Source organism: Micrasema longulum, unplaced genomic scaffold (assembly GCF_059751315.1).
Source record: "Micrasema longulum isolate JH-2025_06_02 unplaced genomic scaffold, ASM5975131v1 h1tg001280l, whole genome shotgun sequence".
NCBI classification, from domain to species: domain Eukaryota; kingdom Metazoa; phylum Arthropoda; class Insecta; order Trichoptera; family Brachycentridae; genus Micrasema; species Micrasema longulum.
Genome location: NW_028278467.1, coordinates 106,875 through 130,513, shown reverse-complemented (window position 1 = coordinate 130,513; position 23,639 = coordinate 106,875). Strand labels below are relative to the sequence as shown.

The 23,639-nt window shown below is 30.9% G+C and overlaps 1 protein-coding gene across 1 annotated transcript in view; it reads left to right on the top strand.

Annotated features, from left to right (window-relative positions):
- Positions 1 to 22,991, top strand: part of REPTOR (repressed by TOR) — a 36,587-nt gene extending 13,596 nt beyond the window's left edge. The window contains exons 3-8 of the mRNA XM_088234762.1: positions 7,689 to 7,869; positions 17,402 to 17,615; positions 17,836 to 18,086; positions 18,854 to 18,967; positions 21,481 to 21,624; positions 22,386 to 22,991. Of these exons, the coding sequence (XP_088090888.1) occupies positions 7,689 to 7,869; positions 17,402 to 17,615; positions 17,836 to 18,086; positions 18,854 to 18,967; positions 21,481 to 21,575 (855 nt within the window). The 3' untranslated portion in view covers positions 21,576 to 21,624; positions 22,386 to 22,991. The remainder of the gene's footprint in view (positions 1 to 7,688; positions 7,870 to 17,401; positions 17,616 to 17,835; positions 18,087 to 18,853; positions 18,968 to 21,480; positions 21,625 to 22,385) is intronic.
- The last annotated feature ends 648 nt before the right edge of the window (positions 22,992 to 23,639 follow it).

Here is a 23,639-nt window from a genome sequence, read left to right as displayed (position 1 = left end):
TTTATTTTCATGTACAATTTATATGCACGTTTCTTGATTAAAATTTTGTAATTTTAAGTTAGTATATGTCCTGGCAATGAGGTAGTAACCTCGAAATCGGCCGACGTACAACTCAAAATAAAGGGGTTGAAACAAATTTATATAAACAAAACGGTGTAAAATGTCATATCACCCCATAACGTGAAAAATGTTTTTGCTATTGAAAATAGAATAAATGCAAGAATACACTTCCATGAAACAAAAATCACTGATACTTGAGAAATTAACAGTCTCAAATAAGTACCAATTATTGTTTTTAACCTACCATGCAAACTTCAATCATTATGTTGCCTAACTTCTTATCCAGCATATATATAAATATTTATTTTTTACAATATACATAAGAGGTAAAACAGAGTATACAAAAAATAAAGGATAATTACATAGCAATGAAATACATATTAACAGTAAAAATAGTTAACGAAAAAATCCCACAAAGGCATGGCCTGTTTGTGGGTATACAAGAAATGTTTTTGAATTTTTGCTCCTATAATAAATAGACAGGGATAATATTTTTATGTTATAAAAGAAAGAGAAAAGAAAATATTCTGTAAAAGATTATAAGGTACTTTTTTAAATGTTTGTGTAAGATAGCATCTCCATTTCGACCCCAGTTATCCAGTAAGTACCACATCTTTCTATGGCAACCCTAAATATTCATTTTACGGATAGATATAAAAAATATTTAAAAAATGTGCATACCTGTGTAATTGCCATTTTTTATAGAAAAATTAAACAATTTTTTTTTACGAAAATTATGTATTGAATTAATCAAAATATTGTCCGATATCATCTATACAGTTTTGCCGTTTTAATAGTAGTTGATTGATGCCTTAGGGCGCCCTGTGGGCGAGAGTCAACCAATGCTATGAAGCCATTTTCACCGACTCTTCGGAGTAATTTTTTTTCCTTTATAAAAAGTCTTCTAAATTTTGAATGAAATGATAATCAGTCGGAGTAAGGTCCAGCAAGTATGTTGGGTTATGTAGTTTCCATCTTTAGCTCTTGCACCTTAAACACCGTCTGCCGTGAAGTAATCAGTTAGGCGTTGTGAGCGGCAGTAGCAATGAGCGATTGACCAGTTCTGTTGTTTTACTGCGAGCTTATTTATTTATTTATATTTGGATAATTTATATAGCGCCGTTTTTGTGAAAATCACCTCAAGGGCGCTGTACAATAAATAAATATCCCAGCACGTCTTGCAGCTACAGAGCGCATGGACGGTTAGGATTCTTGTTTCTCGTCTCCAGTTATGATATATAGGAGCTAGATTACACGTCTTGCAGCTACAGAGCGCATGGACAATAAGAAATCTAGCCCCTATTTACATTTCTATTTTTTTATTTGACAATGGAGTTTAGAGTTTTAGTGATATTTTTAAAAATGAAATAAAAAACAAATTTACAAAAATAGATGTTAGATAACAACAAGTCTTGCAGCTACTGAGCGCATGGACGGTTGAAATTCTAAACCTTATTTACTAAATTTGAATATTTCATAGTTGATAACATTTACCTATTGAAGCTAGATTACTAATCATCTTGCAGCTACAAAGTGCATGGACGAGTGAAATTCTGGCAACTTAAAATTATCAATAAATTTACAAAAACAAACATTGAGCATAATAGTAAATTTGTAAAGTGTTCGTGCTAAAAAGTAAACAATAAAAAACTTAACAGATAAAGCACTTCAACACTATGGATAGCATAACAGATAAAAATATCCGAAGGGAGCTTCTCCATCACTGTCAGCAATTCTGGACAATATACGTCTGCAGTTACAGTTGAGTCAGATTTTATGAACACCATACCGCTACCATAAGCTTCTTTTGGTTGATCTTTCATTTTTGGCATCGTTTAGCTGGAGCCCCTTCATCCAACAATGTGTATGTTTTTTAGTACTTATTTCGAAAACTTTTCTTGACTCGTATCTTGAAGAAGATTTAAATTATTATCTTTGCAGGTCAGTTACCTGTTTAAATATTTGTGTTATATATGAATAAACAAGTTATCAACCTCATTTTATCGAATAATGATCTTTATGCACTATGAAAATATAGGTACTAATGTCAATGATCTGTTTTAGAAATAACTTTTAATCATTTTTTAAGAATATAAATTGTTTTACTGTAAGTATCTCGAACATATTTTTTTTATACTAAACTTAATAAAAGCAGCGAAGTCAACAGATACTTAAAAATTAGTTATATCAAAGACACGGGATTTTTTTTTAAATATTAAAAGCACCCAAGAGTAACTTGTGTAAAAAAAGAATTGGATCAAGAATTATTGTCAGTAAAAAAAATCCAATCTCATTCTGGGCATGTATTTTTATATACCTTTCTCTCCTATATAAACTTTGTTATTTCACAATGTTTATCTAAAATAGTATATAATTCATATTAAAGTGTAGATATTTAGTCAATTTCTAAAAAAATGTATACTTATAAATATATTTTTTTTTTAAAGAAATATTAGCGTTGGTATAATTTACCCAAATATTTCAATTCTAGTGGCCATTTTCAACGAGTTGTAAATAACTCACTATTAGAAAATGGAAATCAAGTTGGGGTAGAGTGCGGTTTAAACCTCGGACCTCTGGCCTGTGAGTCCACAAAACTAGCCACGGTACCACAACCCAATGCTAAATAATAAAATAAAATAATTTAAAAAAATTAAATAAGTATAAATACATCAATGCTTTGTTTTATAATGAAACTTTTATAATATACCTACAATATGTTCATATACCGCTGGTTTTCTCAAATTGAATGGTTTGGCTAGGTAGGAAGAAATTGCCTTTAGGCAATATGCCCACCCTTATGTATGTAAACTGTATAAGTAAATAACGTTTTTTAACTAACAAGAAAATAAAAGAAGAGAATTAAACCTTTATGAAGAATAATTATAAACATGTAGTAGCTAATGTATTTATTCCTAAGCCTTAAAAAATAATCCATAGCAACAACATAATATTTTTGTCACAGCATTAATAAAATCAATATTTAAGTAGATTGTTTGCTAATAAAAATGTACTGCGGTGGACACTTTGCACTTCACACTTTACTACTATGCAACAATTACAATATTTTGCCATTAAAGCGGTTATGAAATTTAGTTTGTTTGCGTAATATGTGACGAAGTGTAAATACTTTTTTTGTTTCAATTAAATTCGAATCCACCTGTTATAACAAATAATTTTTGTAGTTCTTGAAAACCTTTTTTGTTTACGTAATACAAATTTACTGTTTTATAAATTCATAAACATCTTATAAGGTATAAATTTCTTGCAGTGGAAGGAAAACATTTGGGTGGTTATTGTGGCCACTTTACGCACTGTGTGACATTCACTTATATGCCTATTTTTAACACCCGCATTTCCTCAACTCTTCCACTTGTCGACTTTAAAGAAGTAAAAGAGATAAAACCTTTGTTGATGTGGGCGAGATTCATCTGGCTGAATAATTTTACCTATTCGGCAACGCCTGATAACACTTTCAATTTTTACACTTCCTCTTATACCAGTTAGTTCAATCAGCAATGTTTTGACATTGTCTAAATGTTTTCCCTCTCTTGCAATAAATTTAGATCTTAATAACTCTTTGGAGGAAATCAGAGAACTCTCCCCCTATCTACTAGCCTGATACTTTACGGATCTGGGCTTGGAAGGGGAGATTTAGCAAAATGTAAACTCTCGCCTTCCACACAGCTTTCACGGGGACCCGTCACCCCGATATATCTTCACGAGTAGCAGTGACATCAGGAGCTTGCATAGCACTGACCCCCTCCTTTAAGAATAAGAGTGGAGGAAATCCAGCTTGTCGACAAACATTTGGACATTTTTTTTTTTTAATTTTTTTGTTTTCTTACAATAAACATAATAATAAAACAGAGTATTAAAAAAATAAAGCATAATTACATATCAACGAAATACATATAAATAGAAAAATAGTAAACAAAAAAATCCCACAAAGGCATGGCCTGTTCGTGGGTATACAAGAAAATGTTAATGAATTTTTGCTCCTATAATAAACAATGGACAGTTTTAATATTTTTGTATAACATAAGAAAGAAAAAATAAAATATTCTCTAAAAGATAATATGGTTTTTTTCTATTTTTTATAGTAATTAAAAAAGGAAATAAAAAATATTTACAAAAAACACAAAAATATTCCTTATTATTAAAGGGCAACAAAATAAATCATCGAAAAAGAGAGTTCATATCTTTAGTTTGAATCCAGGATAGTGCATGTTTTTTAAAAGAAGGAAAATTTTGAAAGTTTGGAATCAATGAAATATTATCAGTAAAAAAAGAATTGAAAATTTTTGGGCCTATAAAATATGCATGTCTCTGTGCGAGCCTCGTTTTACAATGTGGTATTTCTAACACACTTTTGATTGTTGTAAGTTCCCCCCCATCCAATTATTCCATAGGAAAGCGATGACTGTACAAGTGCATAATATACCATTTTAATCGTATTTAGCTGGGCGTAAATACTTAGTCTTTTGAACACATAGGTTAAATATCTTAGTTTATTAACAATAACTTCAAGATGATTAGTCCATTTAAGTTGACAGTCAATGATTACTCCCAGGTATTTTATGCACCTTTCAGACTTCATGTTTTCGCAGTTATTACATATGTCAAGATTACAATATTTATTATGAAACATTACATTAAGGGAAGAAGACATTGTCGATCTTACAAGGTCGCTATATTTCCACCATTTTCCTTAAGTAGCACCCAATGACATGTATAAGACACTACACTGGCGCAATATGAGTAATGTTGTGGACTTCGGATCGGAGGTCCGAGGTTTGAACCCTGCTCTACCGCAACACTATTCTCATTTTTTATTGCGGTTATTTTATGACTTGCTGAAAATGGCCTCGAAGTTTAAATATTTCGGTTAATTATTGTAATAATTCAAATATGTATGTAAAAATTAAATATTTAGTAAATGTGATAAACTGGTTATGCCTTTGTTTTGGACATTCATATTATATAAAAAAAATTATCTTCAATTTTTTAAAAAAATTATTATATTTATGTTTTTTATTGATATGGGAACTTTAACATGCGAGTTCTATCACTCTTTGACATGAGGATAGGGCAATACTGTGTTGTCCCAGCTTCGGACCCATTGTCCTAGATATAGGATGGGCAGGCTGTCTCCGCAGGACAATGGCTTAACTCCACCACCACGCGCGTCGTCGTGTATCCAGTTCCGCATTTGAACTATAGTCAAATTGTTGTATTATCCCTCTGTCCTGTCCTGCACGGTCGAGGCTATTTACCCAACTGAGACAAAACAGTATTGTCCTGTCTATTTTATTGTCCTCGTGGGGATTCCGCTTTAATACTAAAAGTTATTATTTTATCTGTTAAATTAAATCAATGCATTGTAATATTTTAATAAATCATTTCGAATTACTATGGAAAAACCTAAAAACAATTAATTTGTCAATTCACTTTTTACAAAACATTCCAGATACATACATATGTACTACATCAGATGTTGTAGTATTGTTTGCAGTCAAATATTTGTCACAATTTTTCTAAATCGGCAGCTGATACTACTCGTATGTTTATATTAATTTATTCAAAAGCAAACTTTTGATTGAATGTTCAGATACATTTTAGTTATGCGTACTTACCTTGTTTTGGTGATTTAATAAATTGTTTTGGTGTTAATGGATTCCGGTACCGTGACATAAGAAGAGCTGTTATTTTTTTGTTTGGGGGCGTCAGCGGTGTTAAGTATTATGACCAAATATTGATATAAACTACAGCTAATGTAACAGTTATACTATGTTTGATAAAATAAATTATGTGATTTTTTAAAATTTCAACCAAATTTTAAAAGATTTGCCCAGCGACGTAAGACTGGCATTCTAGTTCCTTGTCTCCAATTATGATATATAGGAGCTAGATTATAGCATGTCTTGCAGCTACAGAGCGCACGGATAGTAAGAAATCTAGCTCCTATTTACATTTTTTTTATTTAACAATGAAGTTTAGAGATTAAGTGATATTTTTAAAAACAAAATAAAAAACAAATTTGTAAAAATAGAAGTTAGATTACAACAAATCTTGCAGCAACTGAGTACATGGACGGTTGAAATTCTAGACCCCATTTGCTAAATTTAGATATTTGATAGTTGATAACATTTACATAATATGATAGCTAACATTACAAAAAGTCTTGCAGCTACAAAACGCATCGACGAGTGGAATTTCAGCAACATAAGAATGATTTTTAAAAGTTTACAATAAAAAAAAAAACACAAAAATAATACATCGAGCAAAGAACTAGTAAGTATGGCAATTAAGTAAACATGTATCAGCACAAAAAGTAAACGATAAAAAACTAAACAAAGATAGCATTCCTTAACTTATTATTAAGATAATAGACGATACTCGAATTCGAAGGGTCTCTGTTTTACTTATACAGTTTACAGGGTCTATTGTCCTTTTCCTAGTACATAACTGTAAAAAAGTTTGGTTCACATTTGGTTGTTCCCTGGGAGATGATAGTAAATGCCCATCTGTGTGCGTAGTGTAGGTACAAAGGGATCTATCCGCATCTTGTCAATTTTGTTTATTATTATTTGACGCATGTTTCCCGCTCAAAATTTCTGATAATTATTATTTTACTTTGATTAAGATTTCAGATAAACTTGTGTATTACTTTTGAGATTTAAGTAATTTTACGTGGTACAGGAAGTGTCGTTTGTATTTTTAAATGAACATAAATAGGTAGCTCTATATCATACGGAAATTGTTTTATAATAAATATAATGAATTTCGTCACTTGATCTTCACAAATAAACACATTTTTTAACAAAAGCACAGTTATAAAATCACGAGAGTTTGTGGTGTTTAAATATATTTTGGTTAGAACGAAGCATTGAATATAATAACGTGTATAAAACAATGCTTTAAATGAATAATCTTTCTTCTCACTCTTTGTTTATAGCATGTCCACACTTCCACTTCAGCGACTTAACTCAATGTTTATAACAATCAAACACATATTTTGAATTTTAAACTAAAGTTGGAAAAAGGAACTATATTTCACACCCAGCCCGTTCGCAGGCTGGGTGTGAATACTAGAATTTAACAGTCGCCGACAGTTAACTGTTATTATTTGGAATTTCAGATTCTCTGTTATTCAATTTTAATCACTTTACTAACCGAACTTTTTTTGTAGGTATTTTTTTTGCATAAAAATAAACATTTGCATTCTTTTGATTTACCCAAACATTTCAATTTTAGGACCAAATTCAACGAGTTGTAATTTATTTTTTTCCATACACATATTATTTACATAGAAATATAATAACAAAAATACATCTTATAATGAAGCTATTACTAACTCACTATTAGAAAATTGTAATCATCTTAGTATTGAGTTATGATAGAGCGGGGTTTGAGCCTTTGATCCGTGAGTCGGGAACATTAGCCATGGGACCATAACCCAGTTCTAACTACTCAAATTTAATATATCTGTTTATTTTGTATGGTTTTGGTAGCATTATTTTAAATGACAGATTCTTTATTACATCTTAAATACATAAAATGTGAAATTATTATTGAATTATGTCTCGTAAATGATAATAATACATGGTTATTGTTTTTCTTTCCAGATATGGGCCCGTCGCGAGCCCAGGAAGCATCTCCTCTCCACAGGTTCCCTGGCCGAGGCTGGCTCCACGTCCTCCCTGTCCACTGGAGGAGTCTTGAGCCCGCAGCCTCCTGACGACCTGTCACAGGATGAGGACTCCGATGACGACAGCGACAGATATGAAGACTTCTCTTCCGATGCCGGTAAGAAAGATCCACCAGTGACTAACAAATCCGTCATAAAAGACATGTACAATGAAATCATAATACCCAATCTCTTAGATGTTACTCTTATAATAAAACCAAAAATTTAATTAGGGCTTCAAATAAGAATTATTATTCTATAAAATTCATTTAAAATTTCAATTCAAAATCCTAAAACATTTATGATAACCTTTTTAATCATTCATTCTTATCATTGATTTAGAATATTTTTTATCATTTAAGTACAAACACAAAAACATAATTATTTTAACTCAGTAAACTTTGCTTTAAAAAAAAGATCTGTTTCATTTAACAAAACATAACAAATATTAAATGAGTGTGTAGGTTTATAAAAATAAGATATTTTATGCTTATCTTCTGCTTTCTCACATTCTATAAATATATTTTTACATAGTATTATTTGATTAATTTGTCATATTTTATTCTTTTGGCTGCTAATTTTTTCTTGAAAATTATTCCAATACACAAAAAATATTGTACTTTTTACACCAATGGAAGATTCTTTATCTTTTTTACCTTGATAGAATAATCTCGACTGATTTGTAAAAACAATAATATTTACGTTTTTTTTTTCTATGTTTGCTTAACAAAACACCACTAAAAAACCAACTCGTCACTTCGATATCTTTTTTCAATTACTTATGTGTACTTAACAGATTTATTGATAAACTCGAATCATCTGATTTTCAGTTATAAGAAAAAGAATAAGTATGTTTTTAAGGAAAAGTTTCAATGGGTATTAATTTTATCACATTTGGAATGGCATTTTTATTTAATAATTAAAGAATTTTTATTTTTATTATAAATATCCGTGTCTGGACGGATGAAGAATACAGTTCTGCGTGTGAAATAGAACCAGAATCCCGTTAAAATGTTTTTGGCTCAATGGCTATTCCGGGTAAAAATTCTCAAAAAGTATTTAACCGCCAGATTTGTTGGAAAAAGGGGCCAAAAATTGACAGAAGACACTATAATACGTAACTTCTAATAACTAAATTCTAAAACATTTTTCAGATATCATTTTCAAAAAAATAAATGTGCATCTTTCGAACACAATCAAAATGAACTCATTCAAACAAATATTCGTTTAATTTATTTATATTTTAAGTTTCATCACGCTTAAAAAACATCTGATAGGTACTTACTATCCTTAGCTTGTATTTTAAAATTATGTTTTTCCATTATTAATACTAGACATTTTAATCGATTTTTACATTTAATATTTATCAATTTTTCTTGATTCAGACACTTGTGTTTATTACATCTGCTATTTTATTTTACATATATGCACCTGAGAGATACAGAAAAATTGTAGTTCACAAATATAAAGATGGAAAGATAGATAAATGTGATGTAAAAATAATATAAAAATAGATACAATTTAAATCAAAAAGATTTGCCTGAACAAACATTATTATAATATTTTTCATTACAGTTTAAAAACACCTTAATAGCAAAAAAAAAATTATGAATATGGCATGCTGCATGGTATCATATTATGTGAATTTTTCCATGATTTGTTAGACCATTTTTCTTTCTAGACAGGTTTTAAAAAAACATAAAACAATAATACATTCATACTAATAAAAATTTAATGTAGTTTTTACATGTGTTCAAAATTTTCTTTATATTTACTTTAAATTTATTTATTGATATATTATTTTTAATAGTTTTTAGTTCATTGGGAGGATCATTAATTTTTTTTACACCTTTGAAGACAAAGCTATTTTGACCATGACTTGTGTGGAATTTAGGAATTTTAATATTATGTTGTTATCTTAGTGACTTATTTATCTCAAATTATTTTATTTTTTCTTCTTTATAAATTTGTATAATAGAATTTATTTTATAAAGAGTGTCTACTGTATGAACCTCAGATGCCTGAACCTGAATTTCTTAGATGCCCTCCCACTACATATATTCGTTACCTCTCAATAATTGATTATCTCACAAATAATTGTTTTAATTACATGTGTTGAGACACAAGTTCCAATTCCATGGGGCTAAAGTCCTGTGTTGAGTTGAGACGAACACCCCGATGGGGAGGAGAATAAGCCAATAAATCAATAGTATATAGTACAACAATAATATTATAGTACTGGCTTTTACCTGCGGCTTCGCTCACATGGTAATAGGGAGAAATTATTTTAGTAATTAATTAGTTGTGTCGTTAATCAATAAGAGTTTTCGTTTATCAACAAAAAAAATTCCGATGGAATGATATATTTTATCAGGATCGAAATTAGGTTGGTCTTCCAACTATCAAAAAAATACGATGATATGTCTATGGTGACATAGCATCATTCTTCTGTTTACAAATTCAAAATCCTACCACAGAACCAAAACGAAAAGCGAACCAAACTAACCATAGATAAAGCAAGTCAATTTTAGAAAAATAGGGCAATCAGTCGCTCCGTTGAGACCTGAAGGAAACACAAACAAACACGCTTTTGCATTTATAATATTGTATGGATAACAAGAACAATATTAAAAAATAACATACATCGCAACAAATAGAAATAACAAAGACAAGCCTTTGATTTATATGAAACAATCAACTAAAATAATATAAAAATTATTATGGGGTTTTTGACTCAAATCGGTACGAACATTTTGCTTAGATCTTTCCTTATTGTTCGACTGAAAGTGTGTCGAGCTTCATTTAGATAAAATTGTCTCACACCCAGCACCTCCGTGCGCTGGAACAACTGCATTAATTATTGTGTATTTACATTTCTCATAATACACATGCTGATGTGTGCATTTCGAATACCATTATATTGATATGCTTACTGTACTCGATTATTGTGTTTATACATTTTATTTGTTTCTAAATTTATTACCTAACATTAACATGCTACGTACACGTGCGTTTGCAATATTTTTATTTCCTTTCCTTGTATATTACTCACGCTTATCTTTACCTAACTCGTGTACTGGTTTATTTACAAATATTGCCTACTTAATTTCAAAGCAGATAAGCCCTTTAAATCGCATGGTTACTTATGTGTTTATTAAACATATTATAATGTGTTGCCCACTTATGCAATATTCTGCCAGTTTAGATGGATCAGAATATAACCTAACTTTGTGTTCTCTAAGTAAAAAGGTTAGGTTTAATTTTTAAACAAATTATTCCCAAATGCTCATTTACAAGAATGTTAAAAACCTTCCTTTTTAATCGATGCATATATTATATCTTGTGACTAAAAAAAGTAAGTGGATTTACGCCGTATTTCATCAATTATTGTAATACTTAGCGACCCTCGTGGTATAATGGCTGAACGCTTGATTCACACACTGAAGCTTCCGTGTTCACTCACAAAAATTGAAAATGTAATTTATCTAGAGCCTGGGTGCTCCGTGCTCCTGGCCTGTTGTGGTAAAAAAATAAAAAATGTAGATTGTGATTTCTCCAGTCTTCAAGAATTGTTTCATGTCTTCTTCTTCCTAGTCGGTCCCTCAATGCTGAGGATCGTGATCACCATAAACACTTATAATTAGTCTGTTCCACTCCAGTCTGTCCTCAGCCCGATGTACTGACTCATCAAATTTTAGCCCCGTAGCCACCTTTATTTGGTCAGTCCATCTATATGGGATTCTACCCCGGCTTCTCCTACCTTCAACTCGGCCAGACATTATTGCCTTTTCTAGATTGTCTGGCTCACGTCTAGCAATATGTCCAAAGAAAGACAGTATCGTTCTCAAACACACCACTGATAGACACTGTTTCATGTATGTACTTCAAATTTATTAAATGTACGGTATTTTTCTTGAAAAAAATTTAAAAAATACACATTAATAATATTGGCAACCTCCGTGGTTTGAAGCACAAAATGCTGTCTGTGAGAAAAATAAATTACTATTTATCTGTACACTGGGTCTAATAAAAAAAAACTGGCTGAAGCATATTAGCATACAAAAATTAAAAATAAACGCTGTAAATTTAATTTTGACCACTATCCTTTGAACAGGTTATCCTTGTAAGGTGGACTCTTAAATCAGTATTTTATCCTTTTTATTATCATATAGTATAATAAATAAGGGAATAAAATAATTAATATTGTAAATAAAACCTTGCGAAATGTGGGTACGAGCAGTGTGCATTGTCGGCATGTTAGACTGCGAAAAATATCTCGCATGGTATTGTGGTGCCTCAGAATTAGGTACCGGCAACTGTCAAGAAAATAGAGCAATAGACAACAAACACGACAGGTTGACAACCCAGAGGATCAGGTAGGTAAACATAAAAGCATCGACGCACTGATCGCTCGCTATAATTTAATGCTCTAATTTTCACTGCGCGTAAGAAAACATTTTTTGTGTACAATTTCTCGTAGGGCTGATGTTCCTCATTCTGGTGGTATATGTATGTACCATTTTTTCTGGGTGTCTTATAAAGGGTTAATTGTAATTTAAAGAAAACCGTTAGGGTTATATAAACATACTATAAGGTCAAGACATGTTATGTCTCGTCCGGTTATTATAGTCATCATATACATTTTTAAGGTTGACTTTAAATTCAAATTTGTTAAGATAATAAGCAAGTATTAAGTAAAAGTTAAATTCTCAATGTCTGTATCCATTCATTTAGTTATAATATAAATGGATCTCATTAAATTATCTGTAATTTTATCTTATATTAAAACAAGTTTGTTCTAGTTATTATTCTTATCAAACCAGTTTCTGTAACACATTTAATATGTGCTTTAGAAAATTATTCTGAACTTTGACATCCTTTCGAACATAGTTCTTTTTTCCCTCTTTCTGACTCTATTTCCCAATCATGCTAATGTAATATAATAATGTTTCCTTTTTTATATATCCTCCTTTGACACACACCGGTAATATGGGGTGAACAGAAACAAATTTTACACTCAAATGTCCATATTTTTTTTGGTTTTTAATAAATTTATATAAATCCTAGGACTTGGACTTGCAATTTTATTCAACATGTCGCTCTCACATGAGTCTATCTTAACGCTTTACTATAAAATATGGCTTGTTGCTTTTCAGCTCTTGAAATAGCAAAGCTATATGGGGTGAATTAAAATATATTTTGATAATCATAAAAATGCAACTCGTACAAATGTTTATTAAAAAAGTAATTATATTTCAAACAAAAAAGAATGAGTACAATATTTCAATAAATCAATTCATTTTTTTTTCATCTCACATCTCTTTTTTATTCACCCCACTTATCATTTCTAGTCACTCGTTTCTCGTCGTTTCTATTCAACCCACTAGTTGTTTCTATTCACACCGAATTCATAAAAAAGCAGGCATCACCTCACATCTATAGTCCTTAAAATATAGCTTGATTAGAATGACAGCTGTCAAACTAATTTCATTAGTGAGGGAAAATTACTGATCACTGATCAAATTGATTTTATCAGTTATTTCATGCAATCATGAAACTCTGTTTCCGAAAATTGATATAAAAAACAAAAAAAAGCCTATTATAGTGTGTTTAACATAATTGTTCACCAAAAATGAGACATTTATACTTTTTTCATGAACATCAAACGAACAATTTTTTATTCGAACAATTTACATTGATCAATTTATCCCATCTCTAACGTTTTTGCAAAATGATGTAACCTTGTAAGAACGTCGTTAATAATTAGGTTTATTTTAGTTTTTTTTTAGTTTTAAAGCTGATTTTATATATTAATGTTGATTTATGTTTCAAGCATTGTAATAAAAAAATAAATGGACACACCAGATACAAATGTTTTTTGTGTGTCAACATAAATAACTTCTTTGACGTTACTACAAAGTTATGTCGTCACTTTTTCTGACAATTGTCATTCTAATCATGTTACATTTTAAGGACTATAGTGTGAATCAGATTATTTCATTTGTGATTTCTATTGTAGACTAATAAATGGATTTAAGTAATAATTTGTTGCATTAGTTTTGGTTATCCCTGTGAATTATTCGAAGTTTTTTCAAATAATTAATAAAGATAGAAAAAAGAGCAGGATATTGCTTTAATGTTGGCAATCCACAGAAAACATTTTTTGCTTACAAAATCAGAGTTAAAAGTTTTACCAAAAACTGTTTCTTATCACCCCTTAGTTACGATTTACCCCATATTACGGTATACATTTTTCAGATATTTCAATTAATTTATTTATACCCTCGGAAAAATATGTTTTGTCTTTTTCTCTCCCTCCGTATCCGAAAAAGCAATATCCATGAACTTCTGGGGGGGGGTGTTATGCCCTACTTATGCCTCGTGGAATCTTGTTTCGATTCAGGTTCATAATGATGAACCCATGTTTCATCTCCGGTAACAATCCGATCCAAAATATCGTGTTTATTGTCTCGACAGAGGTCTAAAAAATCACAGAAATTTTCGAGTCGCTGTCGCTTTTGATGTGACATAAGCATTCTCGGCACCTACCTTGCACTGACCTTTGACATACCGAGATGATGATTGAAGTTCAAAACTTTATTTTTTAGTTTTTTTATCTTTAAGTCCTTTTTGTTTTTCTTTTATGTTAAAATTGATTTGTCTTGTAATTTTTATAAGTATCTGTTGAGTTTTCATACAAATTATGTTCTTTATTTTTTTCTGATTTGGGTAATTTTTCAATAACGTTTGATAAAGTAACCTCAACAGACTGTCCAAGGCGGGGGCTGTCTTCAATTGACTTTGCCACCTTTGAAAAGAACGTTTATAAATCATGGTTTTCCCAGGACAGCAGACCGTATACTACTGACATCTCTTCCAAATTGTTATGCTGTGTTTTATTCTGTTTAATGAGAAATTTGATGAACTTCAAATTATTTTTTTTTATTATTTATTAATTTATTTCTTTTTTTGTACATAATTTTAATTGTACATTGGCGGGCTTTTTGCCAAATGGCAATTTCTTCCAACCAGCCAATAAAATAAAAGTTTTATTTTTATAATTCAAGTTAAAACATATTCAATAGAAATAAAAAAAGCTTAAGATATATAAAAATATAAATAAACGTATTTGTATATAAATGACTTTAAACCAATACTTTTACTCAATGGGAAAAAGGAAAAAAGAGAAAAGAGGAAAGGAGAGATTAAGGAAGAGAAAGGAGGATTTTCTTCAGATGTGATTTAAACAGAGATACTATAGTAACATCTTTGATGGTGGATGGGAGATGATTTCACAGTCGAGCAGCATGGACGCTATATGAGTTAGAGAAGAAAGAGGAATTGTGGATGGGTATTAAGAGAGTGCCTTGAGAATTAGAACGAAGAGGTAAACCATAAACTGATAAGCGTTGAAATTTTTCACGCAAGTATATAGGAGCTTTAGGACTATGAAGTACATTGAACAGAAGTGAGAGGGAGTGATAGTCTCTCCGCTGTCTAATTTTGAGCTGTTTCAGTAAAAATTGGATTATAATTATTTGTATTTATACATTTGATTTAAATTATTTATATTTATACATTTTATTTAAATAATTTTTTGACAATTCTTGATGGAATTCCATTGTAATGATGTAATAACTTATATTTACAAATAAGTTACTAATTAAAAAGACTGAACCAGTCTGAAGATGCCCATTAGAGGGTGAAAGCGCTAATTGGTCGAACAAATAAGTGGAAGTTTACCAAGTATTTTTAATTAGTAATTTATATCTAAATATAAGTTATTACATCATTATTTATTCTGTATTTCTTCCGGATCGACTCACTTATTCAGGTGTAACTTGGAAACTTATCACTCATTTATGTTTTGTATGGAAACAGGCTAGAAAAGAAAGCCTACCAGTTTTGGTTTTAATGACTGTCTAGATGACATGTCCTCAATGTATCTGGGTTGGATTTTTGATAAATAAAAATGATAACCAATATTTGTCTTAAAATTAAATGAATGTCTTCGCATTTAAAGAAATATTTTTTTTATCAATTTTTGATAATGATGTAATATTCATAAGACCTTGCTTTATTATCTGAACTCTTAAATTATCCTCATCATAATCTTAAATAACATATGTATTATGATAGCATGATTAAATTAAACTGATACAAAAAAAATGTATGGAATACAATGATAATATTTATCTTCACCTGTCTTTACAATATTAAAAATATACAAACATTTCAAAATTTATTCAAGCTATTAATTTACCATGTTTTCATACTTGCATTTCGAGGCTATGCTGACAGAATGCATTGAGTCAACAGTCTTTATATATTTTTAAATATAGGTGCAGGATGTTGATTTTAAATTTTATGCTATTCCTGTAATAAAGATTACTCTTTCAAAGCTTTAAGAAAAATTCATGTAAAAGAAAATTGTGGGAAAAATAACGCGTTGAAAGAATAAAAAAGCTTTCAATGCGATCTTGGAACTTGTTTTAAGAACTTAATGCATTTTGTCAGTAAAGCCTTGACATTCTGTTTGACTTATAATTTATGTGTTATGATATTTTGTATAATTTTTATATCAAAAGATATTTCTTACTTACACAACCTTTTTCACAAATCTTTAATAACTTGAACTCTAATAGCCATAAGTGCAAATTTTCACAGTTGTTAGCACACATACACATATTAGTTAGAAAGGGAGGTCATTTATACATAATGCGCGTCTTATTATTATATCAAACACAATAAAATCCATAACGAATTGCCGATTCATTACTTTGTACCGCAAAAAAACTCAATTGAAAAATTATTGAATACCTGCCAAAAAGGTTTGCTATGGAATTTATAACAAAACTCAATACAGTATGACGATTTAAAAATATTTTCAGTGGAGGTGGATAACCTCTTTGAGAAGGGAATATGGATGTATAGGCTTATACGGGGCTTAAGACATCTCATTGGCTGGATTAAGTGATCGCTTCACCGTTCTGCTCATGTTTGAATCCATATGCTTTCAATTCTTCCGCCTGTTTGTTTTCATGAAGTAAAGAGCTGTAGCCTTTATTGATGTGGGTGAGATTTGTAACAACTAAACATCGCATGGAATTCTGAACCTACCAACAGAGGGAGCTATAAAAAAATTTGAAAAAGAACAGCAGATAGATAGTCTACTTTTCCACGTCTGATAGCTCACCAGCGAATACGTTCCGTCTTATATCTTAAGCTCTCTATTATAAATTATTCTTACCTTGTAAACTCATTGTGTATCATATAATCATCGTGATCTACATAAATATTCTAATTAATTAATTAACTCTCAAAAATGTTCTCCATCTGATATAATATATATGAGGGGGTTAAATGCAAAACCACCACTGTGCATGATCACTGTTTTTGGGAAGACCAACAAAACCAGCAGCAAAAAGACTATTTATTTTAAGTTCAATGTACAACTTGTGTGTGGTAAAACAGGTAGCGAAAATACTATTTATTGTATGTTGAATGTGCATATTAAACTAAAAAGAAATAGTCATTTGACTACTGATTTTGTTGATCTTCCCATAAATAGTGATCATGGACAGTGGCAGTTTTGCATTGATCGATCATCGATGCTTCGATCTAAATAATAATTCATTTTTGATTTTGTAGATTATGGCGACGACGATCCGGACGGCAAAAGTAGCAGCAAACAACGCCGCATGACGAAGAAGGAGCGCTTCTTCTGGCAGTACAATGTGCAGGCTAAGGGGCCCAAGGGACAACGCCTCGTGCTCAAGTCGACCCTGGAGGACCCTCACGTCCTGAACGAGGTCACAGACCCCGTCTTCAGTCCCAGCTGCAGCGTACGAGGAATAAAACACAGGTACACAATACCACGAATTGGAAATTTTGTGCTGGACTGTTTGCAATATCGCGAGTAATAACTACAACTAGGTAACTTCAAAATCAGAATTTTCAGTTAACCACTGAAAACACATTTTTGTATCCTCCACCATGAATGCTCCATAAAAATGTTGTCCTGTTGTGGTTTTTACTTTAGGAATTAAAATACACCCTTTATTTATGTACTTTAACTTTCACAGTGGTAAAGCAAGAAAAGGTGATGGAAACGATTTGACTCCAAACCCTAAGAAGCTCTTCATGATTGGCAAGGAACTTGATGGTCTCGGCCGCGTTATAAACGATATGACGCCCGTAAGTGAGTTGCCATTTAACGTGCGTCCTAAAACCAGGAAGGAGAAAAATAAACTGGCCTCTAGAGCTTGTCGCCTCAAGAAGAAAGCTCAGCACGAGGCCAATAAACTTAAACTGTACGGACTGGAACACGAACATAGTGAGTTACATATTTATTTACATAAATAGTATCCATAATCTCATCTTATGAGGACATTACCACACCGAACGATTAATCTGCAATGTGTTATGAAACGGATGGTCAGTCAAAATATCTTAAGAGGATGCAGTCTGACTTTTTTTAGATTAAGATATGATTTTTTACACACATTAGATTTCCACCATTGACAAGCCCCTATCGTCTGTTTTTAAAAATAAATTGTCTCTTATAGATGCTAGGATCATCCAAAAACTTATAAGTAACTAGTTTTATCTGCCGACTTCAGATGTATGGTATACAAATATGATAACTATTTGTTTTAAAGCAAAACATTCCAACGCAGAAAATTTCTTTCGGAGCTCTTAAAAAAAAAAAAACAAAAAAAACGTAATCGGTTCAGTTTTATGGTAATGAAAACAGGAATAGGAGACCTTGATTTTGTAGATTTTAGTTAGACATAATCAGTCCAATGTGCAGTTGTCTTTTTCGCACAGTATTCGGGAGGCATCTGCAAGAGAATGACAGACAAACTATATTTAAATACCTATTTATCAAACTGCTCACAACAATTTTAGTCACAAAAACATTTGAACATGATTGAATACTTACTAATTTATAAAAAGTGTATATAACGACATAGAATGGATGCTTTTTAGTCCTGCCATTATTATTAAAATAATACATATATTTAACATTTAAAATCACAAAGTCAAAAGTACAAATACTAATTTTTAAATATGTACAACTTTTTAAAAATGTATTTACAGAACGGCTCATAAATGGGATATCGCATATGAAGACTATTATCACGAGAAAGGTGACCTCCAATAAAGTCCAGGACTACGACACCCACATTGAGAAAATTGTCAAGTCTGCTACAAGTAAGTACAGTTCTTATTGTGATGCCGTTCATCAAACAATGATTTCTCTGTATGTAGATGTTTTATTGAATGAATTCAAACAGCAGTTTTATTATCTGCTTCAAATTCTAATTATTTAGATTACATACCTCATTTACCTTTCATTATCATGCTTCAGTGGTCAAGCAGCGATAACCACTGATGTAAAATAAATAGACACGTTGTTCCTAGACTAGATACATGTAAGATATAGCGAAAATCGCGTTGCCCTTTAAGAATTTGAAAAAAGCCAGATAATAAATCACGATACGTGTGCAAGAATGAAATATACATATTTCCTTTGTTCATATTATTTTTATTTGTTTTTTTTAAATATTTTATTTCTCACTATCTGGCCAGTAGCTGAAGCACATAGAATTCTTGTGGAGATTTATGTTGACCATGTTCTGTCAGAATATCACTGAACATCATCATCATCACCATCAAAATACTTTCTCACATTACAATTTTATTACAAAAAGCCTCCATGATTAAACATGAAAAAATAGGATGCCATTTTTTTATTCACACCCGAGGATTTTTGACATGAACAATGTATGATCAGCTCAGTGCCTTTCAGGTATTGTACATTGATAACAGAGGGAATTAAAGTTTAGTGGACTGTATGGAAATTTTTACTCACTTTTAAAGTTCTTCCAATTGTTTCTTATATGGAGCACTTCACTTTTGCTATAGCACGGATACCAGTATCGTGTTGATGTTGGTTAACTGTATAATTTAGGCTGTTTATATAACACTAAATTTCACTTTGTACAAAACATGCTGACGCAGGATATGATAAAGATTTATCAGAGAGACAACTTTTCACATGTGGCTTGCTCACAGGACAGTAGAAGAACAAAAAGTTTTAAATAGGAAGGATTTGGGTAGGAACGGGATATTTACAGTCTTATATGAGTTGCCAGTATAGAAAATGTAAATTCAGTACTCAACAAACAATAACTATTATACGAGGGTTGCCTTTAAGTTTTTACAAAAAGTGAATCAGAAACTAACAAGTTGGAAACCAAGGGTTTTATTACTTTTCGAAATATTTGCCTTTAAGGTTTATACATTTTTGCATACGTTCAAACCAATTCTGGTAACATTTTCTCCACTCTGAAGCTGATATCGTAGAAAAATGGTTTTGAAAATCTTCAACAGCTTCTTGAGGTGATGTCAATTGCTGTCCACGCATTAGGCGATAAATCGGGTGAATACAGACAATGAGACATTAATTAGATGTTTTTATCCTTCAAATATTCAGTAGTTTGACGTGCTTTATGGAAGCTGGCACAGTCGTGATGAAGAATGATGCGACCTTTTTGGTTGTTTTTCCTTATTTCATCGAAGAGCGTTGGCAAACAAATTTGTGTATACCATTCAACATTAACAGTTCTTCAATCCTCTAAACGAAGGGTTGCGACGTGTCCAGTACCACCGAAAAAAAAAGCGATCATTTTCTTGGAAGTGCATTTCATCTAAATTCTCATGCAAAATCGATTGTATCGCAGTCTGCGATATGCCAAGAGACGCTTCTATCTGTTTGTAAGTCACATGCCGATCTTCTTTAATTGTGTACAGCATCGATGTTTCTCGGAATAATAACCGATTTTGGTCGACCTTCTCGACATTCATCACTGACAGACACACGACTACGACAAAATTCTGCAAACCAATTTTAAACAGTCTTCTCTGATGGTGCTTCATTACCAAAAGTTGCGCGAAGCGATCCTATGCATTATTGTTGAGTAAAGCCTTTTTTTAAATCATGGATGATGAATGCAAATCTTCAACTTGCTTCTTTTAAACATTCACTATCAACAACCGAATCGGTCAATTACCAAGTTGCCACTGGCTTCGCAACAACAAACGTCAATGATCACAAATACAGTGATGCCACAACTCACTATTGCCATCTATTGTTTGATTTTTAAAAAAAACACAAAAGGTAACCCTCGTAACAGTTCGGGGGCTTAGGGTCATAAGGGCGAAACTACAAAAAATGCTGTTTTGTGTTAAGTACTAATCTGATATCCAAACAAAATATCCTGTTAGTGACAAAAAGATGAAACTCATCCGATAAGTAGTTACCTAATAAATTTGTGTGAAACTACAAATGAAGCGTTTTGTTTAAAGTCAGAAGAATAAAACACCTTTTACATCATTTTGTTAATTTACTAATGTAAGCGCAAGTTAGGGTCATATAGACGAAAGCGTAGTTTCATATGTTTAACTCTAAAACATTTTACGCTTTATTAACTGTATTTTTTATTTTCTTTATTTGTTACCCTTAAAAGACAGTATTATTTTTTGAAAACTGTTTTATCATTTATCTCAAAACTGTGTTTTTGTAGTTTCGCCCTTATGACCCTTAACCCCTGAGTTGTTATAGAACATGATCCAAAAACTTAAACTTCATTGACCAAAGTTGATTTGACAAAGTGATTTGTCATAATTGCTCAAATATAATAAACATATTTTTTCATTTTCAGAAGTTAAAATTGCGGGGCATTCATCAGAGTTTGTTAATCGTGTTCTGGAAAAGGTGAAAGGCGGTGTCCCTGATGGGGGACTAAATGAATTTTGAAATATTTCATTCTATTTTGAAATTGGCTCAAAACGATGTGATTACAATGGTAAGGTAAGACCTTTAATACTTTAAGCTAACCTACTCGAGGTCTTTGAACTTTTTGGTATAAGAGCCTCACTTACTCGCACAAAATCAAATTGGCTTACTCCAAGTACACCACATCAATATGCATTAATCTCAATAACAGTCGGTAGATCCCTAATTTAGAATCTCTTTTTTATTTATTCCGTTATCGGTCATTTAAATGTTTTAATTGGTGTTTCTATTAACGTGTATCTACACTCGTGTATAGATGTAAAACATGAAATTAGCAGAGGAAAGATGAAAGCTGAACTCAGTCAAAATGCTGTGGGAAATCAATGTATGACAGGGTTACGAATGATGAAATCAGGCGAGAGTGTAAATCTGAGACTGGTGAAATTGATAAGATTGAGAAAGGGTCACTGAAATGGTTTGGTCATGAAGAAATAATGGTAAAACAGATATATGTGGTGAGAATGAATGGTAACATAGGACAAAGACGACCAATAAAGACGTGGCACGATCAGATAAACCAAAATCTCAAGTCTGGTCATGTCAAACGGGGACACAGCCGAATGGCATGTATGACAAGATGAATGGACGTGGAAGAGACTAGGAATGTATATCAGGATAGATGTATGTGGCTGTCCATCCTCTCTGCCTACCCCTTCGGAAAATGGCATATTGGTAGTAGTAGTAGAATCTATTTAAGTTACACCATTAGGAAGACATTATATTATTATACATTTTATCCAATAAAAACACTAGTTTCTTTTAATTTTACAGGGTGGAGTATCTGAACGTCAAAGAAATCTCAAGACTATTTTATCTGAATTTCAATTTATCGAATCAATGATTGATAACATATTAAAGCTCTAATAAGTTTGAATGATAATACATTCTCGTTTAGTTAAATTTAATTCATGTACTCAGTACTCTTAAAGTTAAATGTTTACTAGTTTTATTTTAAGAAATATTGTTTATCTTTTGTTAAGATTCTGTACATGTACGATTTCTTTCTAATTTTGTTTTCGATACATTCGTGTAGTTAAGTTATTTATACGTAATATGTATAAGCGAACCTGTGAATTCTATTCACTTTACTATATTATGTAGGTGTAATGTTTTATAATGAAATAATCATTTATCATATTATGTCAATAGTGCCTAGAGTTTTAACTTATAACATTTTTACCAAAACCAAAAAAACTTCTAAAGTATTTTAAGATTATAACGATTAATTATATTTGCAATTTTTTTTTCTGCTAGTCAATAAAATGATTGGCTTTTTAAGCTTATAACAAAAACATATAATCTGCTTTAAAAAAGTGTTAAAATTTAATCTTAAATTGTCAATTTTGAGTACTCTACAAATTTAAAAATTAACAAAAATTTCTATAAAAATTATTGTAACTATTATTACTAAAATTGTTTTTATTTTTATAAAAATAAATTATATATATTTCGTTGTCAACAACACCTATCATTTGCTATAATCGTTACAATTTTTTAAATTCCCATAAAATTATTCATGACTAATGGCCGGAGAAATATTTTTTTCTTAGCCTAGTAAACATACTTGTTTAAAAAAATGTACAAAACTTTTGCCTTTCAATGTATATATAAGGAGTTTATGAACTCGTGGGAATACAAACTTGTATTAAAATATATGTATTCAAACTAGACTTACAAATCGGCTGTTGTAACAAAAGTGTACGATAAGATTTTTTGAACATAATACGATGTTTGCATTTGATTGCCATGTACAAATTTTGTGGGAAAGTTAAACTTTCATATTTTGTATAAAACTTTCATCAATATAAACGTGTTTATTCATATCTATTCATGTTCTATTGATATTTAAAAATACATGTACATATTTATAAAAATGTATATTTTTACAACTGTTGAATTTCGCAAATGCTATTTTTATATGCCAAAATTTATTTGATTTTTAGTAAGTTTGTAAAACAGAGCTTTGCTTGTTAATTTATTTTTTAAATATTTCAAAGATTTAACACATCGTTTTTTTTTATACAT